Source organism: Megascapheus bottae, chromosome 1 (assembly GCF_031878675.1).
Source record: "Megascapheus bottae isolate mThoBot1 chromosome 1, mThoBot2.hap1, whole genome shotgun sequence".
Taxonomy (NCBI): domain Eukaryota; kingdom Metazoa; phylum Chordata; class Mammalia; order Rodentia; family Geomyidae; genus Megascapheus; species Megascapheus bottae.
The window spans coordinates 47392586-47417345 of NC_143509.1; the positions used below are offsets into that span (position 1 = coordinate 47392586).

Consider the following 24760-nt stretch of genomic DNA (forward strand, 5'->3'; position numbering starts at 1 on the left):
CTTTTTCTTTTATTTCTTTAGTTTTAGTGTTTTACTTTGTCAATGTGACACTTGAATTTAGGGCTTGGGCACTATCTCTGAGCATTTTTGCTTAAGGGAGCTATCTACCACAGTGCCATTTTCCATTTTTGTTTTGCTTTGTTTTTAGAGTAGTTAATAGGATATAAGAGTCTCATAGGGACTTTTCTGCCTGGGCTGGCTTTAAACCGTCAACCTATATTCCCGAATAGCTAGGATAATAAGCACGAGCCACCAGTGCCTGGCTCTTCCTTTAGTTTTTTTGTATGAAAGAATTCCAGTGTTCTTTACGTGTTTTTCTTTTAGTCCACCTGTAGAGACAGTACTTTTTATTATTTTTATGACTATTCGAAAAATTACCACTAACCCTCCAGTTTATGTTTGAAATTGGTAAAGTATTGGAATTGGTGGAGAAGGCTTGTTTTGTTTTATCTTGTTGATACCAGGATGTGAATTCATGACCTGGCACTTGATTGGCTTGCTTATTCTTACTCAGCTGGCACTCTACCACTTGAACAATGCTATTATCTTTTGGCTAGTTGTTTTTCAGGTGGAGTGTCATGGGCTTTTCTGACTTTGAACCATAATTCTCTAGGTCTCAGTCTCCTGAGTAGGATTACAGATCACCAGCAGCATCAGGGAAAGAAATCATTTTTTGAAGAGCATTACCTGAGGAGGCCAGGCTTATGCCTGTAATCCTAGCTACTCAGGAGGCTGAAATCTGAGAATCACAATTCAAAGCCAGCCAAACACCAAAGTCTTTGAGTCTCTTATCTCTAGTTAACCACAAGTAAACCAAAAGTGGCGCCTTGCCTCAAGTGATACAGTGCTAACATTTAACTGAGAGTTCAGGGCCAGTGCCCAGGCCCAGAGTTCAAGCGCCATGATTAACCAAAAAGAATTATCATATATTCATATATATATATATGTATATGGACAGTATCCCTTAAAGTTTCCTTGATAATAGTTTGTACCATATGATTAATTTTTCTTAAAATTATTGCATGTGTTACAAACTACCACAGAAAAAAACTTCAGAGGCGTTGATTGGCTAGGGCACTTCTGGTGAAGCCAAATGTCATATTATGCAGTGCACACGTACATTTTGCTCTCACTGCCCTCATTTATTACTAGGGTGAGTCTCAAACTTCAGTTCCTCCCTTGTAAAATCAGGACAGTAACTTCCTAATGAAGTTGCTCAGTTGATTAAACGAGTTATTTAATTGAAACGGTTAAGTACATTGATAGCTGAATTGTTTTTAGGTTTCCAACTTATAAATCAACAACAGAAATGAAACACATGCATTACTTCCACCTCTCAGAATTTATGAATAGGGGCAAGAAATCCTTTCAGAAGGCCTGTTCTATTATTTTAATCATATTGTGATTGATTGGAATAATAAGTATGACTCATCTGTAGATTCAAGATTAGAATTAGCTTTTTCTTCCCCTCTGCTTCAGTGCTCATGAATGACACTAAGGCATTCATATTCTTTGTCATTCACCTTCCTGCCACATTTGAAAGACATCCATGGCTCAGATTTGACAGATTATGTGTGAGCATTTAGCACACATAATCAAGAGCCACTGTTAAATATGAGTACATGTCACATGTCATCTGAAGTGTTGCCCAACTCGGAAATGGGAGCTGCGATCCCTCTCCCCTACCTGCTTTTGATCACATATACAGCTGAAGAAGCTAATGCTAATGTGAGCTTGTAAAAAAAGAAAGACAATTTTGTGAAATGTTACACAAAATAAGTGGTATAGCTTGCTATTTAACCTCCTTGCTCTACCTACAAGCCCACACTTTCTCCATTACACCACAATCAATGTTTCTGAAAGTAAAAAGGGGCCACATTAGTCTCCAACCTCTGGTATAATCAGCATCATGCTTTAATCAGTGAGGTTGACTGTGTTGATTAACCTTTATGATAGATCATGTAAGTTTCGTATTTCTAAATGAATATAAAGAGGCGGCTGTGAATTAGTGGAAAAACACTGAGCTTGGATTAGAAGACTCATGCTTAACTCCTGACTCTGCCACTTTGTATGGGTGTGATTTTAGCTAAATCACTCACACAGTCACCTAACCACGACTTTGTTTATTTCTTTCTACAAATGGCAAGAAATATGAGGGGCAGGGAGAAGAGGGGAGTAGGGAAGGTGAAATGAGGGGTGAAAGAAGGAAAAGAAAAGAATGCCATCTCGTGCTTTGGGAAGTGTTATGTTACAAATAATCTGTTGTTTGTGAGTGCTACACTAGAATTTCTTGTGCATTATTAATAAGCAGAGAGCATAAGCATTTTAATCTTATAACGAAGTAGAATGCTGCTTCAGTGCTTCTGAATCCTACCCTTCCATGGAGGTCTAGATCAACCCTGTGTCATTTTCTTGACATGTTTATGGTCTGCTCCAGCCCACCTTGATACCTCCCTATCAATCTATATTATCTGATGATATGCTCACATTATATTCATAGAGCATGACATATAGTTAAGAATAGTTTCTTTTTAAATCTGTACATGAAGTAAATGATTTCCATGAGAAACTTGACATCCCACATGACACGACTTCTACTCAGCTCATTTGAAGTTTGAAGCAACAAATAGTAAAATAAACATCTTGCACCAGATCACACAATTTGAACACAAGTAATGAGAGCCTAGAACCTAACTCTCCAGCATCAAAGCCAAATGAATTATGATTAACTTTCAGCCTTTGCACTTTGCTCTTGTCATTTCTCTCATGACTTGAATTCTTAACAGTGTTTAAATTCCCCTGGACTAAATGTATCTCACTTTACTAGAGTTTGAATCTGGCCTTTTACTTGCTTGACAAACATTCTATCAAATCATCCATATTGCCCGTTCTTTATTCATTTTTTAAAAATTTTCTGGACAAGTTTTCCCCACATTTTTCCTGGGGCCAGCCTCAGATCTCGAGCCTCTTTATGTCTAACTTTATGTCTTTCTGTGTACCTTACTGCGTCTGGTTTGTTTGTTTCTATGACAAATATGGGTATCACACTAACTTTGTACGTGAGCTGGCCTCCAAACTGCATACTGAGTAGCTGGAATTATAAATATGAGCCACTACCTCTGACCTGCATCTCCATTATTTGATGCTTTTCTTTATACTCAATTACTAATGTTTGTGGGTAATATTATAGATTTACACAGAGGTTGCAGTTTCTTCCTATCCTGCCTAAGGAGGAAACAAATAGTATATACACTCATTTGTTAATTTAAAATAGGGAAGGGAAGGGGAAATCAAGGTGACTGGGAGGGGAAAGGGGGACAAAAACATGAAAAGGGGTACCAAGGTTCGAGAAGTTATGTACCCACTACCTGACGATTGCAACTGTAACCCCTCTATACATTATCCCGACAATAAAAGAAAGTTTAAAAAAAGAGAAAATAAAAACCGTTGGCTACTTCCTCATTTTGCCTCTAGCTAGAAAGGATATCTTCCCCATCTTGAGCTACTTTAATTTTCACAAGTCAGACAGCAACAACATCAAAAAATCTGGGTTTTTTTCCTGTTATTTTCATGAAAGCACTTTGCCTTTCTCCTCATCCCTGCTAAGACCCAGAAACCCAGTGTGATCAGTGTGGTGGACTTGTTTGCAGAGGGTGGCATTGTTAACTGAACAAAACACACGACCTTTCTTTGCATCACAGGTGCCTTGAATCCCTGAGCAAGAACCTCTCTGACTCAAATGAAAACCTCCTGTGTTAGTAAAAAAAAATATGAGGAGTTAACCATTTGTTTGCTGGTTTGCGTTTCCCATGAAATACTCAAAAACAGAAATTTACCTCAGCCATGGAAAGTGATGTGCCAAGCATATTTGCATATTAAAACTGAAAACTGATTTGCATGTTATTTCAGTGTCTTGTGTCACATTCAGGCATCTGTCAATCCCACTAGATAGAAACAGCTTGTACAGTAAGAAAAGTGTTTCTGCACATATAAAATTGAAAATCTAGGTGGCTTCATTTTATTTTTATTTTTTAATTTTAATGCCAATCAGTCGTGGGGTTTGAACTCAGGGCCTAGGCTCTGTCACTGATTAAAGAAAAACAAAAAAGGCTATTGGAGCCACTACTCCACTCCTGCCTTTAACTCTGTGGTTAATTGGAGAGAAAATTGGAGAAAAACAAGAGAGGAGATAACAATACTTCATACATATGTAACTGTAACACCTCTGTACATCACCTTGACAATAAAATTATTATTTTAAAAAAGGGACCAAAATACCAATTACGTAATAATGATAAATAAAAAAGGCTCATGGACATTCATACACTAGCTGGTTTTGAAACACAATCCTCAGACCTCAGCCTCCTGAGGAGCTAGGATTATAGGCATGAGCCAGCAGTTGCCCAGATATATTTTTGAACTATTCAATACTTATAGCTTTCCTTTGATACTTACAGGAAATACAAAAGAAAATTATTGGAACACAGGTTTTGAAATGTTTGCTTGGTTGGGAGACAGTTGTGGGCCTCTATGATCTTAACTACTCAGGAGACTGAATCTGAAATTTATTGACCAGGCTGGAAGAAAAAATCTTGAGACTCTTTCCTCCAGTTGCCAAGTGAAAAAATAGAAATGGTGTTTTTCTTCAGGTGATAGAGCCTTTGATTAAAAAGGCCTGTAAGAGCACAATTTACTGAGTTCAAGCCCTAGAATCAGCAAGTGTGTACACACACACACACTCAGGCAGACATATATAGATAGATATAACATGAGTTTTTTTTTTCCCTGAAAGCCATTTGTTTTGTCGTTCTTGCTATTCCACATAATTTTAAAATTATAAAAAAAAATATTCATAGGACTGGGAGTTTGGCCTAGCATGCATGAAGACCTGTGTTTGATTCCTCAGTACCACATACATAGAAAAAAGCCAGAAGTGGTACTGAGACTCAAGTGGCAGAGCTCTAGCCTTGAGAAAGCCCAAGGACAGTGCTCAGGCTCAGGCCCTGAGCTCAAGCCTAAGACTGGCAAAAAGTACCCATAATCCCATTATCCTGATATAAACCTCATGAACATTTTATTATGGTCTTCTAGTATGTTTTTGTGGTACTTCCCTATACATAGGAAATATATTTTATACATTAGTATCACAAGTACCACTTCAATATATTCCTGGGTTTTTTTTGGTTTGTTTGTTTTGTCTTGTTTTTTCCTCCTATGGAAGTTTTCACTCATGGCCTGCGCATACTCTGTTGCTTGTCTGGCACTCTACGAATTGATCTATGCCTCCAGGCTAGCTCTTTGCTAGATATTTTGGAAATAGAGTCTCACAGACTTTTCTGCCTGCCCTGACTTTCAGATTAGCTGAGATTACAGGTATAAACGACCCACTTGCCCCTAATTTATATTCTTGTTTCTTGACATTATCATGGATACATGATTATCATGGGAAAATCAAAATATTTAACAACAAAGAATTGGGAAATCCCCACTTTGTTCAGAACTGGAATTAGTACCATAGTCAGGGCTGAAGCCTCAATAAGATAAATGTTATGTCTCTTTTTTATAATGTTATGTCCCTTTTTTATATCCTTTTATGAAAAGTGCAGTATCCAGTTGGGGAACTTTCCTATGTTATACTGGAAAAGTCTCCTTCCTATGTTGGAGCAAAATGAACCTTTGCATTGTAATCAAGTAGAGATGAAGCACTTACCCAGGAAATGTCATTACCAGGTACTAGTGGGGCACAACTTTGACTTAGACATGATTTAGTTTGAAAACAGTTGTGAGAAACAGTTCATCCCATTCATGCAACTGCTGTGTTCTCAGTCTTGTTGAAATGAGCCAGCCAATAGAAACAATGCCTTGTAACTGTATTGGCTACTGTCAAATCTCTTACCATAACATGGATGACAATTAATTATTGGACATCAGGATACATATTATGGGAATGCCTTCTTTTGGAATCTTGTACACAAAGTGAGATAAGAGTGATTTACCCCAGCTTTCTATCTCCCCAGCTCAGGGGTATAGAGAGTGAGCAATGAAGTGTGAGCACTGTGAATTTGGTTGGCAAGAAGGTCTTGACCTTCCCAAATGCTGAGAATGTTGTGCTTCCCCTTCTGGATTTTCTACCTGTGGTTCTCCCTGCAGAGTAGCAGCGGTACTTCTATCTTGTCGGTCCCAGACTCATCCAGGCAGAAAGACACAAAGGAAAGCTACATTGCTCTCAACAGGCAAACATGGGTCTTATATCAGTATTTTTGTTTTGGTGCCAAAAGAAGATTTAGGAAGGTGATTGATTTGGAAGGTCAGAAAAGTATTTATTTCACTGTAGAATCCAGGATTTATAGTTAAAAGTACTCATAGTGATTACATCACATGCTAAAACAGCCTTCTTTCCTAATAATTATGACTGCCAATTTATTTTATCTTCAATATTTTCCAATCCTCCTTCAGAAGAATTAGAAATTAAATATGATAAGATCAGTATTAGAGAAGTAAATCCTAGACAAACTTCAGAGGCATGCTTGGATATCAGAATGAAGATAGCACGCTTCAAACTAAGATGTTCTTGAGGCTATTTTAACCCAGGGGAACTAGGACAGGTGGCTGGGAGAGACCACTTTCTCTTAGCTTGAAAGGAGCAATGTGAAAGCTTGCTATGCAAAACAGCATGTCTCACACTCAGTGGACACCCAGTCCTTTGTCCTGGCTGCAGTCTTAGTTTCAGCAAGACTTTGCTGAAATGCAGTTTTACCAAGTCTTTGGGTATGATTCCACATTTGGTGACTTAGAGCCATCAGTGTATGGCATGAACAAGGGAAGATGGAAAATAAGAGTTTGTAAGAAAAAAACATGGTTGGATTGGGCTAAAAAGCTAAAATCAACCATTTTTTTATTCTAAAAAAATATTTTGTATGCCGGGACTGGGGCTTGAACTCAAGTTCTGGTTGGTATCCCTTAGTTTTTACCCCCCTCAAGGCTGGTACTCCATTACTTGAGTCACAGCTTCATTTCTGACTTTTTGTGTGTGATTAATTGGAGGTAAGAGTCTCCTGGACTTTCCTGCCTGTGATCCTCAGATCTCAGCCTCCTGAGTAGGTAGGATTACAGGCCTGTGCCACTAGCACCTTTTTGTGTCAAAAATTCCAAAGTTTTTTCTCTGTGCTTTTACCATTTATTCTTCAAGAAAATTGAACTTAAGAATAGGAGAAACAAGAACTATTGAAATGAAACTGTAATGTATGAACATTTATGGCTTTCTGATTTTAAATAAATAGATCTTCACTTCTTGCAAGCTGATTTCTCCATGGCACATTGTTTTTTGTTTGTTTGTTTGTTTGTTTTTGTTTGTAATGAGAAACGTAATAGATATTTACCAAATTCATCTGCCCTTGGCCAAAACAAGGACACCTTCCATTTAACCAGTGAGACTTTTTTTTTGTGGGTCATTAGGCTTGAACTCTGGGCCTGGGCACTGACCTGATCTCTTCGGCTGAAGGCTACCACCCTACTCCTGGGTCTAGGTGTTGTCCCTGAGCTCCTTAGCAGAAGCTACTGCCCTACCTCTTGAGCCATAACCCTATTTCTCATTTTGTAGTGATTAATTGAAGATAAGAATCTCAAGTTCTCGGGCTGGGAGTTTGGCCTAGTGGTTAAAGTGCTTGCCTAGCATGCATGAAGACCCGGGTTCGATTCCTTGGTACCACATACATAGAAAAAAGCCAGAAGTGGTGCTGAGGCTCAAGTGGTAGAGCTGTAGCCTTGAGAAAGTCCAAAGTCCAAGGACAGTGCTCAGGCCCTGAGCTTAAGCCCAAGACTGGCAAAAAAAAAAAAAAAAAAAAAAAAAAGAATCTCAAGTTCTTTAGAGCCCAAGCTGGCTTTTGAACCTTGATCCTCAGATCTCAGCCTCCTGAGAGGAGGCTCATAGGTGTGAGCCACTGCGCCCTGCCCAGTGAGAGATTTTTAAGAGTAGATGTATGATACCCAGTAGGAGTCAGAAAGTAGAAACAGCCACAGGAAATTGCTCTCTGTAGGCTTGACACAGCTAAATGGGGAGGGGGAGCAGAATGAAAATATCAGAAATATATATATTTTTTCTGGCAGGCTTTCAGCTCTAAAATGGGGCTAATTCTACCTTTTGAAAAGAAGATAATTTCAATGTTTCTTTTTTTCAAGAACACATAATTGAAGTCATTTTCCCTTTGAGAGAAGGAACCTCTTGTACATCATTACAAATGGACAAGAAAAATGAGCATCTCTGGTACCTGGAGTGATAGAGTATTCATTATCATGTAATCTTTTCTGAATATTTTGGCTGCTGTTTCCTGATGCTTTATCTGCCTGGGTAGCACTTTTCTGGTAAGATTCAAATGTGTGCTAAATTCAAGTTATTTAGTACTGTGAAAGAATTGGACTCATGGAAGAAAAGTGACCCACAGTAATGTCTGTCAGAGTAACTACGGAGAAGGACATGGTGACACACATTGAGTATCCTTTTTATAACATTGCTCCTTAGCACATGGATGTTAACCACAGAGATTCTAGGTAGTACAATGTTTTCCTAAGAGTTTTTGCAGGCTCTTTCTCCTGTTTTCCTTGTTTTTCTTTTTTTCTTTTTTTTTTAAGGATGATGGAGTTTTTCCTTCATAAAGCTAGGAAAGAGAGATGATAAAGCAATTAACTTTTCTACATTTTTGAACTGGTTTTCAAGCTTGAATTTATTTTGGGCCTGGGTTTTGTCCCTTAACTTAGTCATTCAAGACTGGCACTCTACCACTTGAACCATGGCTCCACTTCTGACCTTTTGGTTGATTAATTAGAAATGAGAAGTCTCATGGACTTTCCTTCCCAGACTGTTTTCCAGCAACAATCCTAAGATCTCAGCTTCCTGGGTAGGTAGGATTAGAGCTGTGAGCCACCTGTGCAAAGCCTTTCTATATATTTTTTTTTAATTTCATAACGTAAGTGCATAAGTGTAGTGAAAGTTCAACGTGCTGCAGAAGTCCTGTGAACTACTCTATGCTTACTCAGATGAAGAATGCTGAATGAACTTCTCAATGTTTCAGAGGGTGCTGACAAGTGGTTTGCCTCCTCTTATAAATGGAAATCTCTGTAATAAGGGAGGTTTCCATTTACTCGGTATGAGTCCCTTTTTCTTATAGACTACAAAGTTTCTGTAAATATCGATATCTTTGATTGCGCTCCAATGATCAGTAATAATGAGCTCTGCATATTAGCAGCATAAAAACTATAATAGACTTGAACTAAAGCCATCTTTACAAAATAAACAAAAAATCATTTTACACATGAGGAACTGAGGCTTAGGAAATGAAGATTTGACCAGTCCCTGGGATTGTTAAAGACAGAAGCAATTTGGAGATGCATATTCATAAAACTGTTGAATAGCAACTCCTGAACAAATAGTCAATGATAACAAAAATATATTTTAAAAAATATGATGTTTGAGCCAGGTGCTGGTGGCTCAGACCTATAATCCTAGCTATTTAGGAGGCTGAGATCTGAGAATCATGATTGCAAGCCAAGCCAAGAAGGAGAGTTCATGAAACCCTTTATTTCCATTTAGCTACCAGAAAACTGAAACTGGAGCTGCGGTAGCCTTGAGCAAAAGAGCTCAAGGACAGCACCCAGGTCTTGAGTTCAATCCCATGACAGACAAAAAGAAAAGATGTTCTATATAGTTAGGTCTTCTGTAAGCATGTGATAGCATGCAAAGCACTTACATCCTATGTAAGAACATGTAAAACACTTCAGCTGTTGTGAAGTGTCATAGAAATATAATGAATATTTTTACTGGTATTCTGATTGAAACAGGTGGAATTTTCCAGTTCACTGAGAATTCTGTCCATGTATACTTTGTAGGAACAAGTCTTCATTATTGTACGTCCTCATCCCTGATGCTTACCAAGGACTTTGGACCTGTAGGGGAGGCTGAAAACTTGGCTTAGAAGAAAACCTTCCTTTGCATGGCCAACATCTGGGCCCCTAGCAAGAAACAAGTAATGACAAAAAAAGAACAAATTGGGGTCATCTCTTTCTGGCAATCTTTTCTGAACTCAGATCACTGGTTCTTGGACCTTATTGCCTATACTGTTTTGTAACTGTCTATTTTCATGTCTTTTCTCCCCTAAACTATGAATTGTCAGGGGCATGCTAGGTAAGCACTCTACCACTAGACTATGCTTCTAGCCTCTATCCATTGATTCTTAAAGAGTTTATTTTGTATATCTTCTGCACAAAGTCAGAAAGGGTTAAAGATACACCTAGGAACATGTCTTCATTTGCATTTGAGAAGACTGGATTCAAATGGGAATTAGCAACTGCAGTAAGGAGTTTTAGAAAAGAAATGATCTAATCTGCTTCGGAAAGTGCTCCCTGGAATGCAGGCTGAGTGGGAGAGCCATGGGGCTGGAACCAGATGAGCACTGGTGGCAAAAGACAATAAAAGGCTATAATATGATCTGCCATCTTTACAACTGAAGATAGAGATTTAACAACACTTACTTGGACTCTGAAGTTAAACTTGTCAAATGGTTATAATCTCAACATTCCTTCTGTACCATGAACAAGCCAAAGCACCTCTCAGTCTTGTGAGAATTAGCAAGGTAACCTGCATCTACTGCTATGAGATCATGAACTGCTTTCAGACAAAGGTTTTGTTTGTTTAATAAATGTAGGAATCTAGCACAAGCCCTTATCTTGACTTTACTTATAACTAGTCTTATCCAGTATTTTTGGGTCTTAATTTTACTAAATTTCACAATCAATATATCAACATAATAATTTTATAGAGATCATACAGCTATTTTTTGTATGACCCTTGACATAAATTATAGTTTAGTTAATTCTTTCTAATATCAAATACAAATCATAGGGCAGTGAAGTAAAATCTTAGGGTACGTTTAATGACCAGCATGAATATTTTTGACCCTTTCATCTTTCTGCATGTTTGTACTTCAAGTTCATGTATATTTGGGGAAATGGAAAAGTATTATAAAGAAAAAGCCAGAAGGCTACCTGAAAACATCATCATCTGTGCTGAGAAGGCATTTCATGCCCTAGACCTCATGCAAATGATTAATACCCATTTGGGGGTTGTTGCGGTAACTGCTGCTAATAGGGCTGGTAACATTTGTAAGGGATTCTTATTTTACAGGACTTTCACATCTGATCACTTAGACTAATGAAGATAATAGAGAATGGACATGCACCTTGCTTGCATAAACATCTGGCATAAGCGTTCTCAATCTACATCTTGGTCCATTATTAGTAGCTGTCACCATTGGCGTTTCTAAACTTTTAATAGGAGTCTTTCTGTTTTCAGAACACTTTGATTCAGGCTGTTTGTTGGAGGTGATATTGAAAAGGATCAGTTTTAGTAAAGGAAAAGGAAAAAAATGCATTCCATTTAGATACGTAATAGAAAGCTAGCTTACATCTGCATTTTTTCCTATAAAGTAGGTTTATGGTTGATTATTTCATGTATCTGACATTTGATTCTCTTGACATTATTCTACTTTGACTCATTATTTGAACACCAGCCCCGTGTCATGCTACTGATACATCATCCCTATTTTTGACATATGCCTATTTATATGGGTAGAATTTTTTAAAGCAACAGAAACATAGAAGCAATTTAATTTCTAGACCCTAGGACCCCCAAAATTGATCTCACTTCTAATCTTAATCATTATGTTTGAATAGAAACGCACAACTGTCAGTTGCTTCTCAGATATGACTTTTTTCACCTGATTTTGAGAAACTTCTACTTGAAGTATTCCTCTCCATTCCAGTCTCTTTTTCCAGGAAGCTCTTCATTTACTGTAGGGATGGTCCCTTTCTTATACCCAATTATGCACTTTCTATATTTACTTTGTCTTCATTAACATACCCTGAGGTAATTCTCTTAACTAACATCTTTTTAAGGGGAAAAGTGTTGATTTATTTATTCACCTTACTAATAAAGTATACAAATGAAATAAATATACACTGCACAAAAGCAAATGTACTCATTACCTGTAGTTGTAATCCCTTTGTATATCACCTTTAAAATAGCAATAAAGTCTAAATGAATTTAAAAACAAATAAATATACAAATGATTTGTAGTGACTGGTTAGCAGTTATTTTGCAAACTAGATGACTTCTATTGTTAATTTCGGAATTCTAAAGCATACCAAATGACTTCTAGATAGGGCAAGTGAATCAACAGATATGTCCAAGCTCAAAGAAAATTGGTAAGCTCTTTTTCTACAGCTCCATTCTCCAAATGCATAAATCCATTGCCTTTTCATTCCCGGAATATGCACTACTTTTTCTCCTGATTGTCTCTCTTGATATCTAAACTATCATTAAAGGAATATTACTCTTTGCCTTTCAGGGTGGACACACAGGGCCCATGGGGCCTTCATCTATTCCCCCATCATTCCGTCCGGAAGATGAACTCGAACACCTGACCAAAAAGATGCTGTATGACATGGAAAATCCACCTTCTGATGAGTATTTTGGTGAGTGGTGTTTAGGTCTGACTTCTGAAGTGAGTGTCCTATTCTTATTTCCTTACTTATAATGAAGAATAATATTTCCAGCTCCACTAACAAAGAAGATTTGAGTCCTGATACTTTAAAGATGGTTTATGTGCACATATCACGGAGAGGTTTTGAGCTTTGTGTTCAAAGACCAGCATAAGTCTGTGGAGTATTTATTAAGCTTGTACTAGAATCTCAATGGTTGTTAAGGTTACTTAAGATACAAATTTAAGTGTTAGTTTCTGGCAATTCATTATGCATTAGGTCAAACTAGGATTTTTATATGCATTCAAAATTACACTGCCTAAAAGTTTCTGACAGGTATGATCTAAATTCTGAATTGTCAGTTCTTTCCCTGACAATCTCTTTGGCTTTTCCCTTTTTTCCTCTCCAGTATTGGTTAGTATGAATAGTTAAGTCTTTTAGTCCATTAATGTTAAATGTATCAGTTATGTCATTTGTGAGGTTCTTGGGGAATACCTAATTTGTCAGGGAGGCTATAGTGTTTCAGAGAGAAAAAGAGGTACAGGTGGAGGTACAGGTACTGGGCACCAGTGATTTATGTTTGTAATCCTAGCTACTTAGGAGACTGGGATCTGAAGATCATGATTTGAAGCCAACGTAGTCATGAAAGTCCATGGGATTCTTATTTCCAATAATCTACCCAGAAGACCTGGAAGTGACACCTAGAGGCTCAGGGACAGCATCTAGGCCCCCAGTTCAAGCAACAAGCCCAGGGAGGAACAAAAGTAGCCGAGCCATCAGAAGGCCAAGGTCTGATGCTCCACATTTTTAAATCTCTATGAGTAGCATCAGGAGTCATGAGTTTGTCATGAGTTTATGGGTCAGCTGATAGCTCTTGCCTGTAATTCTATCTACTGAACAGGTTGAGCTTTGAGTTCAAAACCAGATGCTAATACTTTTAATCTCTAATAACTACCAAACATCTGGAAGTGGCACTGTGGATCAAGTGGTATAGTGTCAGCTTTGAATCAAAGCTAAGAGACAGTACCCAGCCATTAACTCAAGTCTCAGTACCAGCCTGCATGCGCACATACGCACATAAACACACACACAGAGAGAGAGAGAGAGAGAGAGAGAGAGAGAGAGAGAGAGAGAGAGAGAGAGAGAGAGAGAAGAAAGAAAGAAAGAAAGAAAGAAAGAAAGAAAGAAAGAAAGAAAGATAGATGATGGTATTTGAATCTAGACCTTTTCTAAAAAAAATATGAATCTAGACCTTTGAGACCCAAAATCCTCATTTTTTATTTTTGTTAAGTCTGTTTGGTACCCAGTCTGTTGAAGATAAATATATATATATATATATATTTTTTTTATTGTCGGGATAATTTGTAGAGATTACAATTACATTCATCAGATAATAGGTGCATTACTTCTCACACATTGATACCCCTTCTCATGTATTTGCCCCTATGTCCTTGCCCCACTCCCTCCCAATCATCTTGTTATGAAGATAAATATATTTAAAGCATGATTAAAACTGATTTCATTTGGGTGGAAATTATTTGGGTGGGAAGTTTTTATTAGTATATATTAGTTAAAATAATTTATTACTCTATATTAATCAGTCAAGGTAAAAAGTTTAATTGTAATATTTCCATTCATACATGTTAGATACACTGATTATATTCACTCTATTATTCCTTCTTATTTCTCCAAAATTAGTTTCAAGAAAAATAAATTTAAAATTATGAAAGCCAAAAGAAACCCAAAATGAGAGACCAAATTTTATCACCAGATTTAAGATTTATAAAGACCTTCTTTTAAATTTTTAATAGTTTCTAAATATGCAGACTATATTTCTGTACCTGTCTTAATGTAGTGCCAAGCAGGTCTTAGAAGGATACTGAGAGAGACACTTTTTTTAGTAGCTTTTTGAAGAAGTGAGAGTGAGGGAAGGAAGTAGTGTGAATAAAAACTTTAAGAAAATTGCACAAGGCATTATCTTCTAATGTTTGCTAATTTCAAGTTTTTGCCTTTACCCAAATGTTTTAAATCAGGGCCTCTCAATTTTTTCTAAAGATTATTATTTACCTAGTTTGATAGTAGCTAATACTTTTGTAGTGTAAATTTCCAAATGCTCCTGTTTCTACACTTATCTCTTGACAGGATGCTAAGATAAACATTTCTTCGATAATAATGGCCATTTTTTTGAGTAGTAGCTCCTTGTAGAAGATGTAGAGAAGCTTTACTAGCTACTAGTTTAGAACACTTGAGTTTAATTACTCTCTCAATCTTGATTTTTCTTTCATCTGTAACATGGAAATAATAACTATCTTATGCTAATACTGCGAGCAATGCATGAAATATGTGTAGAAAACACTTGGCCAGGGGCCCGGAGTTTGGCCTAGTGGTTAAAGTGCTTGCCTAGCATGCATGAAGACCCGGGTTCGATTCCTCGGTACCACATACATAGAAAAGAGCCGGAAGTGGTGCTGAGGCTCAAGTGGTAGAGCTCTAGCCTTGAGAAAGTCCAAGGACAGTGCTCAGGCCCTGAGCTCAAGCCCAGGACTGGCAAAAAAAAAAAAAAAACAACAACAACAACAACAAAAAGAAAACACTTAGCCAAGTTCTTGGCTTATAGACTGTGCTCAATCAGAGCTCCCCAATGATCTTGAAACTTAATAGTTTATTTAAGAAAACAATGCCCATTCAAACCTAATTAGTAATACTTGATTTAAATTTAAGTTCTTAGCAACTACAGAAAATATGTCACCAATTCTTACATACTTGTTGCCAAATGGAAATACCATATGAAAGAATTTGGAGGGATTTTATTCTGTGTTTATGATATGGTAACGTTGTTGTTGTCTTTGTTGTTGTGTGTATTTATGATGAGATTAAATTCAGGTCTTGGGCACTATTCCTGTGATTTATTTGCTCCAGGCTAGTGCTCTACCACTTTAGCAACAGCTCTGTTTCTAACTTTTTTGGTAGTTCATCTGAAATAAGAGTCTCATGGACTTTCCTTCAACAACAGAGTTCAAACTAGGATCCTTAGATCTCCACCTCCTGAGTAACTAAGATTACAGGTGAGAGCCAGGGGTACTCAGCTAGCTTCATTTTTGTTTTTGTCATTTTGCTGGCTGGTACTGAGACTTGAACTCATGGCTTCATGCCCTGATTTGGCTTTTTTTTTTTTTCTGCTCAACACCTTTACCACAGAATCCACACCTCTACTAACTTTATGCTGGTTAATTGAAGGTAAGAGTGGTAAGGATTTTTCTGCCTGAGCTGGCATTGAACTAAGATCTTCTGATCTCAGCTACCTAAGTAGCAAGGTTTTACATACATTTGCATCCAGGATCTTTGTATATTGAAATGCAATGTCAGCCATTACATAGATAAGAACTTGGGCTTCAATCCCAGGAGCCTTCATGTGAATGTCAACACTAATTGTAGCTGGGATAGTGAAGTTGAGATGAAAAGGACTAGTTCACAGAATTGCTATAGACTGTTCCCAAACATCTTCTCTGTGTCTGTAACTTTAAATGGAATTAGAGATATCTAGAAGCCCTCCTGGGCTTCAACAGGTGCCCATAACAGTTGGGAAAGGCACAAGTATGAGTGATTTCAGTGCAGCTGTCAACATGGGTTGAGCCTGGCTTCGGCACTATGTGATTATGGAAGACAGAAGCTATAAACTCGAGAGAAAGAAATTTACATCACATTGCATTTGCGTCAGAAGAACCTGTCCGGACACAACCAGCAAGATCTTCTCTTGCTCTCTATCAGAAAGTTACCTTAGGTCTACTCTGGGCCAGAAGTTACATCGCCAACATCACTTCGCAATGGCATTCCCAGCCAGCTTTCTTGCAATGGCATTCCCAGCCAGCTAACTTCCCATTACTTACACTTTTTCTCCATTTTTCCCCTATTTGCTACTGGAATTTTTTTTTTTATCTGTCCTGGGGCTTGAACTCAGGAGGTACATGGGGGTGCAGTATAGGGTAAAGTGTGATGATATCTGCTAATTAAACAGGCCAGACAGACAGACATTATAGACAAAACAGATAAGATAGGAAAGGGAGGGGGAGGAAGGAAGGAAGGAAGGAAGGAAGGAAGGAAGGAAGGAAGGAAGGAAGGAAGAAAGGAAGGAAGGAAGGATATTGACAGGGTAGGGCTATATTTCATGGAGTGAGATTAAAAGGCTACAGTTGCAATAAGTACACAGATACAAGGAAATTTCTTCTCTACCAAACTATGTTTAAGCTTGTCACCAATAAATTATTTAAAAACACGTCCTTGGGTGGGCAAATAGAGAGAATAGAGAAGTAGAGATGTAATTCCTGCCTTCTCTAAATTTGATGTTAATTATCTTTACTCTGTGCCCTTTTTAATTTTTTAAAATACGTGTGTTTCCATTACTAGTGAGGTGAGGATCATGATAGAAGTGGCAATAAAATCTGATATTTACCTAAAGCTTCACAAGTTTAAACAAAAAACACCAGCCACAGCCTGACTAACTGCTCTGGGATTATGTCTGTGTTTAGAGAGAACAGACTCAGATGGACAATGAATTGCATGAGGTCCTCTAGCTAGTAAGTTCGGTATTTGGGCTTTCGTTACATCTATTCTGATTTCTAGCCATTACAGAATGGTCTGATTTGTCAGTGGAGCCTGTTAGCAGTTGATTGTTAGGATTTTGTGTCATTCCCTTCCTTCTGATGTCATGATCTCCAAGTAAGAAATGAATAGAGTACTCTACCTGAAGCTGTCTGCTTTAAATTTTGGACTTTGCTGTCACCAATGATATGTGTCAACGGTTGTGGACATGTTGCAATGGCAGATGGAACACTAATATGGGTCCATTTGCCACATCTGTAATATGTACCTTAGAGACACAGCACACTTAAAAAAAATAAAATGGTCTGTCAAACTCATTATCTGACCTTACCTCTTCTTTTGACTTTGGCAAAAGGAAAATCACTAAAGTTCATTCTTTCTTTCTCAAGTCAGCCTTGAAGCAAAACTGTCAGTTGTATCTTGGTTGAGTATATTAAAAAAGAATTCCTTCTTGAAATTTGCTAGTTTCAGTTAGTATTTCCATTGCTAGTTTCAGTTAGTATTATAGCATTAGAGGAATGCCTAAATGCTATAGCCTTATACAGATTTTGAAAGAGTAAGCATTTGTACACTTGGAATTAACTTTTGGTTTCACAGATTATCTGGGCAAGCCAGGAAAAAAAAATCCATTGACAATGGTATCATTGGTTTAGAAAACACTACCATGTGGGGAGGGGGAGAAGAAGCCTAGATGGAAACAGAGGTAAGAGAAAATTCATACCGAAATCAGTTCTCTACATGGTGAATCTTCAGCCTAACTTATTTACAAGCAGGCACATCTTCTGTTGTCCTTTCTTCTTGGTACAATCCTGCTTTTCTGAATATCTAGAAAACATACATTCGTAATGGAAGAGATTCTCAGTTTCAGTGAGGGATGCTTACAATGACCAATGGATAATGAGTTTTTAGTTATTATAATTTAAATTCTGAACTGAGTAGAAATTTCAGATTAACTAGCAAAATGAGTACAAGAGCAAGGTATCTTTGCTAGCAAACTGAGGCATCAGTGTGACTACTTTCCAGATCTAAGTTCATCTATTCAGATAGTTCAGAGGAGAAAGCATAAAGGAAAGTTGCATTTGAAAAATTATCCAAGAGTTTTCCATGTTCGTTGATAGGTTCAGAGCCTCCAATTTTGGTGCTTTCTTTCTTTTTTTTTTTTTTTTTGAAAAGAGTGTAGTTGTACATAAAACATTCTGTAAGTTATTATCTGTGACCAGGGTAATCTAAATAATAATATTCTGTCTGAGAAGATCCCTGAGGTAAAAGCACTATTGGAATACAGTATCTCTGAGGATGGATAGCATAATAATCCCAAAGATGGACTGAAAATATCTGACAGTATATTTTAAGCATGAAGCTGTAATTATCTTGGCATTGTATATATAATGTCTTGTTCCTTAAAAAGAAAAAACAACCTAAAGTATGTGGATTTTAAAACTGTTTAGTGAGCTATTTGAGGAATCATTATGCCTTCAATTGAGCACTAGGTAAATTATCTTTACAGAACTTGGCATTTATCCAAGAGAATTTTTTTCATTTATTTCTGAGCATTGTTAGTGGATTGATATTAAGGAAAAAAAAAAGATTTATGGAGACACAGTTTTGTTCCAGCAGAACTTGACTTTATTCTTCCAAAGAATGCTTGGACTGAAGCAAAAGATACAAGGCAGTAAGTAGTATGTAATATGTGTAAAACATGAAGAAAGGTGTGACTGGACAATGTGCTATCATTATTTAATTCACAGCCCAGATCCCCATCCATGGTGCTAGGTAGGTATCTTTTCAAGATGAATATGTAGGAGCAGTGATATTCATGAATAGGAACAAAGTTCCTAGAATAATACAGGTAAAGGGGCATGTTCTTTCTCTACTTGTTAGATCAGTTTTCAAATGAGCATATTCAGAACACTTTGAAGGTTTTCAGAAACCTAAAAGTGATTATTTGAGTTGAAGATATGGAAGAAAGAAAACCTAGAGCCCTACCTGATGTCTAAAAGACTGCCATATACAAAATAAATCGGACACAAATATTATGATTACAAAGTTCCCAAGAAAGGCAGGTGGTAAGAGCTTTCAGTTTACTAAAATGAGCATTGTAAATAAAGAAAAAAAAGTTCTTCAAAGTTCTTAGCCAAAAATTAATAACTGTTGGGAAGATGATAGGTACTCACACAATTGATAAGTGACTTTTCAACCACAGTCCAACTCTGATATTTTGCAAATTTGTCACCTATATGGTTTGGGAATATGCATCTTACCCCTAATTCCTGGTAGTAACCCAGATTGTTTTTTTATTACATGTTTGTATTACAACTAGTGTGTGTGTGTGTTTGTATTTATTTGGCAGTTTTATGGTTGTTGTATCATTTTAATTAGACACTAGCCCTGCAAAATACACAGTGTATTTATGTTTATTTGGCATATGACAATACTCAAAGCTAGACTGATTAAAAGGATCTGTGCTCTTCAAGAGTTTCCATTGCTCTCATTAGTTAGTCAATAAGTAATACAAGTACCTTGGGGCCTAGGCCCACTGGAGCCAGTCCTGATCTCTTTGCACACTAATCATGCTTCCTTAGTTCCATATTGCAAGGTTGTTCATGAACCATAAGGTAGATCACTGAATGTACTCTCTGTTGTAGCTTCTTTAATCTGTACAAGTAGGGATATAATTGCTTTGAGATATGAATGGAGTAACTTATCTAGGAGGTACTAAGTAATTTGTACTTCATTGTTCTTATTACGCAACAAGAAAATTATTTCCAACATGTTCCTGTCAGCTACAAAGTGGAAAATGACTTGGGGTGGTGGTGGAGTCCTGCCTTCTGTACAGATGAAATCTCACACCTTGGGAATCATGTTTACACAGACAAATTACCTAATCAATTAAAAACCCCAAACCACAGTGGATTAAAAATCAGAAAATGAGTGGTTTAGAGAAAGGTCATATTGATTTGGGGGTAAAAATGGGTTTCTTGGTTTTTTTGTTTCTTTTTTCCCCAACTTTTAAGGTAGCTGTGGGTCATGGGAATAGAATGTTTTCTAGTTAGTGAGAAATATTTAGTATATTTCTCTTTGTGATGGTAACTTGGGGAAAATGCTTGTTCAGAGTAGGATATGTATACAGCATTAAATAAATAATAATTTAAGCATTACGTGCTCCATCTTGGCAAACCTTAATTTTTTATCAGTCTGGCTAGCATTAAGCATTGATTTGTGTAGTATTAGAGTTTTAGCAGAGAAAAATGTGGTCTTGAAAACTCTCTAAGAAGCCAGGTGTGGTGGCTCACACCTGTAATCGTAGCTACTCATAAGGCTAAGATCTGAGGATCTAGGTTCAAAGACCATGATACTCTTATCTCCAATTAACAACTAGAAAACAAATAGTGGCACTGTGGCTCAAATGGTAGGGTGGTAGCCTTGAGCTGAAGAGCTCGGGGACAACGCCCAGGCCCCAGGGGTAGGGAAGTAACCTTGAGCTGAAAAACTCAAGGACAGTTCCCAGGCCCAGAGTTCAAGCCCTGTGTCTGACCAAAAAAAAAAAAAAAACAAAACAAATACCCACTCTCTAAGACAACTTGTTATTTTCCAGAAAATTGAAACTCAAGTGACTCATTCAAAGTCATAAATGTACCTGGGAGTGTTTTGTAAATTCCTTTCCTAATAAAGAATAGAAATCAATCTGATGATAGAAAGAGGAAGAGCAGGATTATACAAAGATGAAGAAGTAGGTTCCCTGCTATTTTTTATGAGCTCAGGTCTGGCTATCCCTTGTTCACACTTGAGTGAAGGCCTTCATGAGAGAAAATGCCCTTCTATAGACTTCTCAGCCTCTGAAACTATGAGAAATAAACTCCTTTTCTTTATAGCATGAAAAAAACACACCTTACACTTAATGAAGTAAAAACCAACAATTTGACCTAGGTATACATATTTTCCTGAACAGCTTAATTTTCAAATGCAAAGAAGGAGAAATTCCAGTAGCAAATCATTTTCCTTATTAAATTTACTAACTGTAATATTTCTCAACCTATTGCATTAGAAAGTAACTATGTATGATTCATTCTGTTGTCCTCAACTGTGTTCCTAGCACTGCTGTGTTTGATATTCCTAATAGATTGACAAGAGAATGGTGAGCAGGCATTCACATTCCTCATAGCAAGAAAAACACTGTGTATAATGAACTACAGAAAAGAAAAAATTCATTTGTTCTGCAAATATTTATCACTTTTCAAAGCTAGTAGCAAGCAGTGTTGAAGGAAATCTTAGACAATATCTAGGAAAATCCCCCATTTGGGGAAGAGATGAAAATGAATTTTCTAGGGTCACAGATGAGTTGCTCATAAAACTTTGAATTATAATTAAGATTTTTTATTCCTCTTTTTTAATCCACTTAAGTGCAGTAGAGAATATTTAATTAGAGTGAGATGTGGTTGCTGCATTCATTGAACTTAAATGAAAATTGGATTGACACCCTCAGACTTGATCTTTCTTGCATATAACTTCTGTAAAATTTAAGGATTGAATTGATCAATGGAAAGATTACATTGATAAGATTATAGTTTTAGAATACTACATCTCTTTTTTTTTCTTGTATTGTGGGTTTATTCTGTCCTTCTTAGGTTACCAAGATAGTCTCTTCCCTCTCAATTTTCTCTTGTTCTAATAGAATTTGTTGAAATTGATAGTCATCGTTTCTCATATTTACAGATTATCTCTAATAATCCCATCCTCAAAGGTCCCATGGTCTCCAAAATAAGCAGAAGACATTCATCCAGTTACATTTTAGACCATCATCTGTCAGGTGAACAAAAAAGCAGAAAACAGAATCCTTCTTTATAACTTTTGACTAATAATTGTAGTAGCAAACTTGAAATTGTGGGAGAAAAAGCACTGGTGGAACATACATTTTGTGTGAAAAAAAAAAGAAAAAAAACAAATGGTCTTATTCGTAGGTAGCGTGCTGAAATGTAGATGGAGCTGAGACATCAACCTACAAGTGCTAATTATGCATTTTCTGATCTTAACACACAAACAGACTTCACTGAGAACTCAATTCTTTTTCCCCTTCAAACCACCCTTCCTCCCTGCAAACCTGAACTTTCCCCACCACTTTCTCTAAAACACACAGATGATTATCTCCTTCCAGACTTTGAAGTGACATTAGGATCATCAAAAGACTTAATTAATTGACTGCCAGCAAAGCCACTGTTTGAACAACTGTGGAGTTCTTGGTGGACATCTGTCGTATTTTTAATTGAGGGGATTCATTTATCGACAAATATTTATTAAGTGCCTACTGTGTCCCAGTCATTGTCATATGGAGTAGGAGAGATAACGAAAATGAGGTAACATAATAGGAAAGGCAGGAAGGCGTTTGTGAAATGTTCTTGTGCCAAGAGCTTTGATGCAGGACAAATTGCAGAAGTAACTAAGGAAAACCCACACTTTTCTATCTAGTTTCAGGGGATTTTCCCAGTCCACTGGGTGACCCGTGTCACCAAAAAAAAGACTAATTGAGAAACAATTCTTTGTCTCTGTCTAGAGTTCCCAGCAAAGACAGGTGAATACTTTCTAAATAAAAATGGACAAGCAGTCTTCCACGTCCCTCAAAACAGGAAATCCCAGAAGCAGGTCTAAATTAATGACTTTACTCTAATTCTCTTTCTAATGGTGTCCCTGATACCAGTCATGCTGCATTAAATTCAGATTCACCTCAGTGCTACGCAGCTTTGATTGCCATCCTCATTTGGTTCTCTGACTGTCAAACTTTCCATTTGTACAAGTCTTGGACCTGGCTTCACGCCAACCTGACAATGAATGTCATTTGGTAAAATTCAATGAAAGAGTACAGAAACATTGTCTCGGAGAGACTTGCTGAAGGAGGCTAAGAAGAAGCAAGAGGCAGGAGTCATGAAAACCTATTGCTAATATCTATCAATTAATTCTCCTTTAATCCGCTGTTCAGCCAAGCTTGGGATCATGACAGAGTTAGAGTCCTTAAAGTCATCTTGCTTAAGAGCCTTCCACTATTCTGTCCTTGGAGTTCACCTACATAAGTGTTTATCATATAGATACTATTTACCTAATTACCTTTTTTACCATGTCTTCATGTATGATTTGTGAATTAAAGTATTAATTGCTTTTCCCCCTAAGGGATATCTAAAAAAATAACAGGTTTATATTTGAAATATTTGAGAAATGTGAAGATCATTCAACAAGATGATAAAAGGCTGGGATTATAGTGAAATATTACTCATTATGTTTGTGAAAGAAAATCTTTTACTGGAGTACAGCATCTTCCTGCCATTATAAGAAGCAGTAGAAAGGTTCTGAGACCCTGTTTTACCCATCCATAGCAAAATGTCAAGCTAGTCCCTCTTCTGTGGGTTTGGACTCAGAAGAGATTAAACTGAATGTTCTGCCAAGATTGTTTTAATCTCTTAATATCTTTGAGTGAAACCTTGTTCACATTTTGTTCTGTTCACATTTTCTGCTGTATACATCTCTAAAATGCAAATGGGTGAAAACTGACGACTCCATATAAAATTATGATTCTGCTTGTTCTAGACAAAATCTGAAGCACTAATCCAAGAGTTTTATGGGTTGGGACATTTTATGTTCTTCTTAATATTGATACCTATTTCCTGAAGTTTATGAGTTAAATTACTACATGAAAGTAGCTTGGCATGGCAGTTCATAAAAATAGGAATGTAGAATATTATAAAGAATAACATGTGCTAGCATTAGGTAAGAGAGCTTTACTCAGCTTAAGGCTTTTCTGGGTCAATAGTGGTATTCACTAGTAGCACTTGGCATAGGCAAGTGATATTAATGTCGGTAACCATTAAAGTGACAATGGTGTTTAGGCAAGATAATACCTCACTGCCATGGAAATAAATATTTCATCTTCTGATAGATGGCATAGTGAAATGAGCACTAGGTATGGTGTTGGTAAGTATGTCTCGAGCCTTCTCTCAGTAACACTGGTGACGTTTTGTTTTTCAGCTGCTCTTAGAACATGCTGTTATTTACTATTGAAAACTATATTTTAGCCATCTTCAGATTATTTTGCCAGAAAAGATAATATACTCATATTCATATTAAGAAGTGGAGCCAAATCAGGGGATGAAACTTCGTGGGAGAGTACTTTCCTACCATTCATAAGACATTGGGGTCTACAGCTACCATTACAGCAAGGTAGAGCAGAAGGGAAATAGAGGGCGAATTAGACAGACAGACATGGACATAGAAACAGAGGGATGAGAGACAGAGATCAAAGATAGAAATAAAACCTTAATTTCAATTTTCTGATGTAAATGGGCTCTTTGCTAGATTGCATTGTTTCACTTAAGAAATTATTAACTCTGTCTTATTTAATGATCTAAAGAATCAATTAAATAAATAAATAAATAAATAAATAAATAAATAAAATAAGTAGTTGTGAATCTTCTCTAAACCATAGACAGGACACCAAAAATATACAGGGTGTTCATGCTGCCTCCCAAAGTAACGTCTGGTTTGATTTGTGACATTTATGATTAGTGTAAAATCATCATTTGTCCGAAGTTGAATGTTTATCTTTGTCTCTGTTTGAGTTAAGGTTTTGTGTTTTCTTATGACGCTC

At 36.9% G+C, this 24760-nt stretch overlaps 1 protein-coding gene across 3 annotated transcripts in view; it reads left to right on the forward strand.

The window, feature by feature from the left end:
• Positions 1-24760, forward strand: part of Lpp (LIM domain containing preferred translocation partner in lipoma) — a 641447-nt gene that overhangs the window by 474715 nt on the left and 141972 nt on the right. For all 3 annotated transcript variants that reach the window (XM_090343772.1, XM_090343782.1, XM_090343791.1), the window contains one exon: positions 12399-12525. In XM_090343772.1, coding sequence (XP_090199898.1) covers positions 12399-12525 — 127 coding nt within the window. The remainder of the gene's footprint in view (positions 1-12398; positions 12526-24760) is intronic.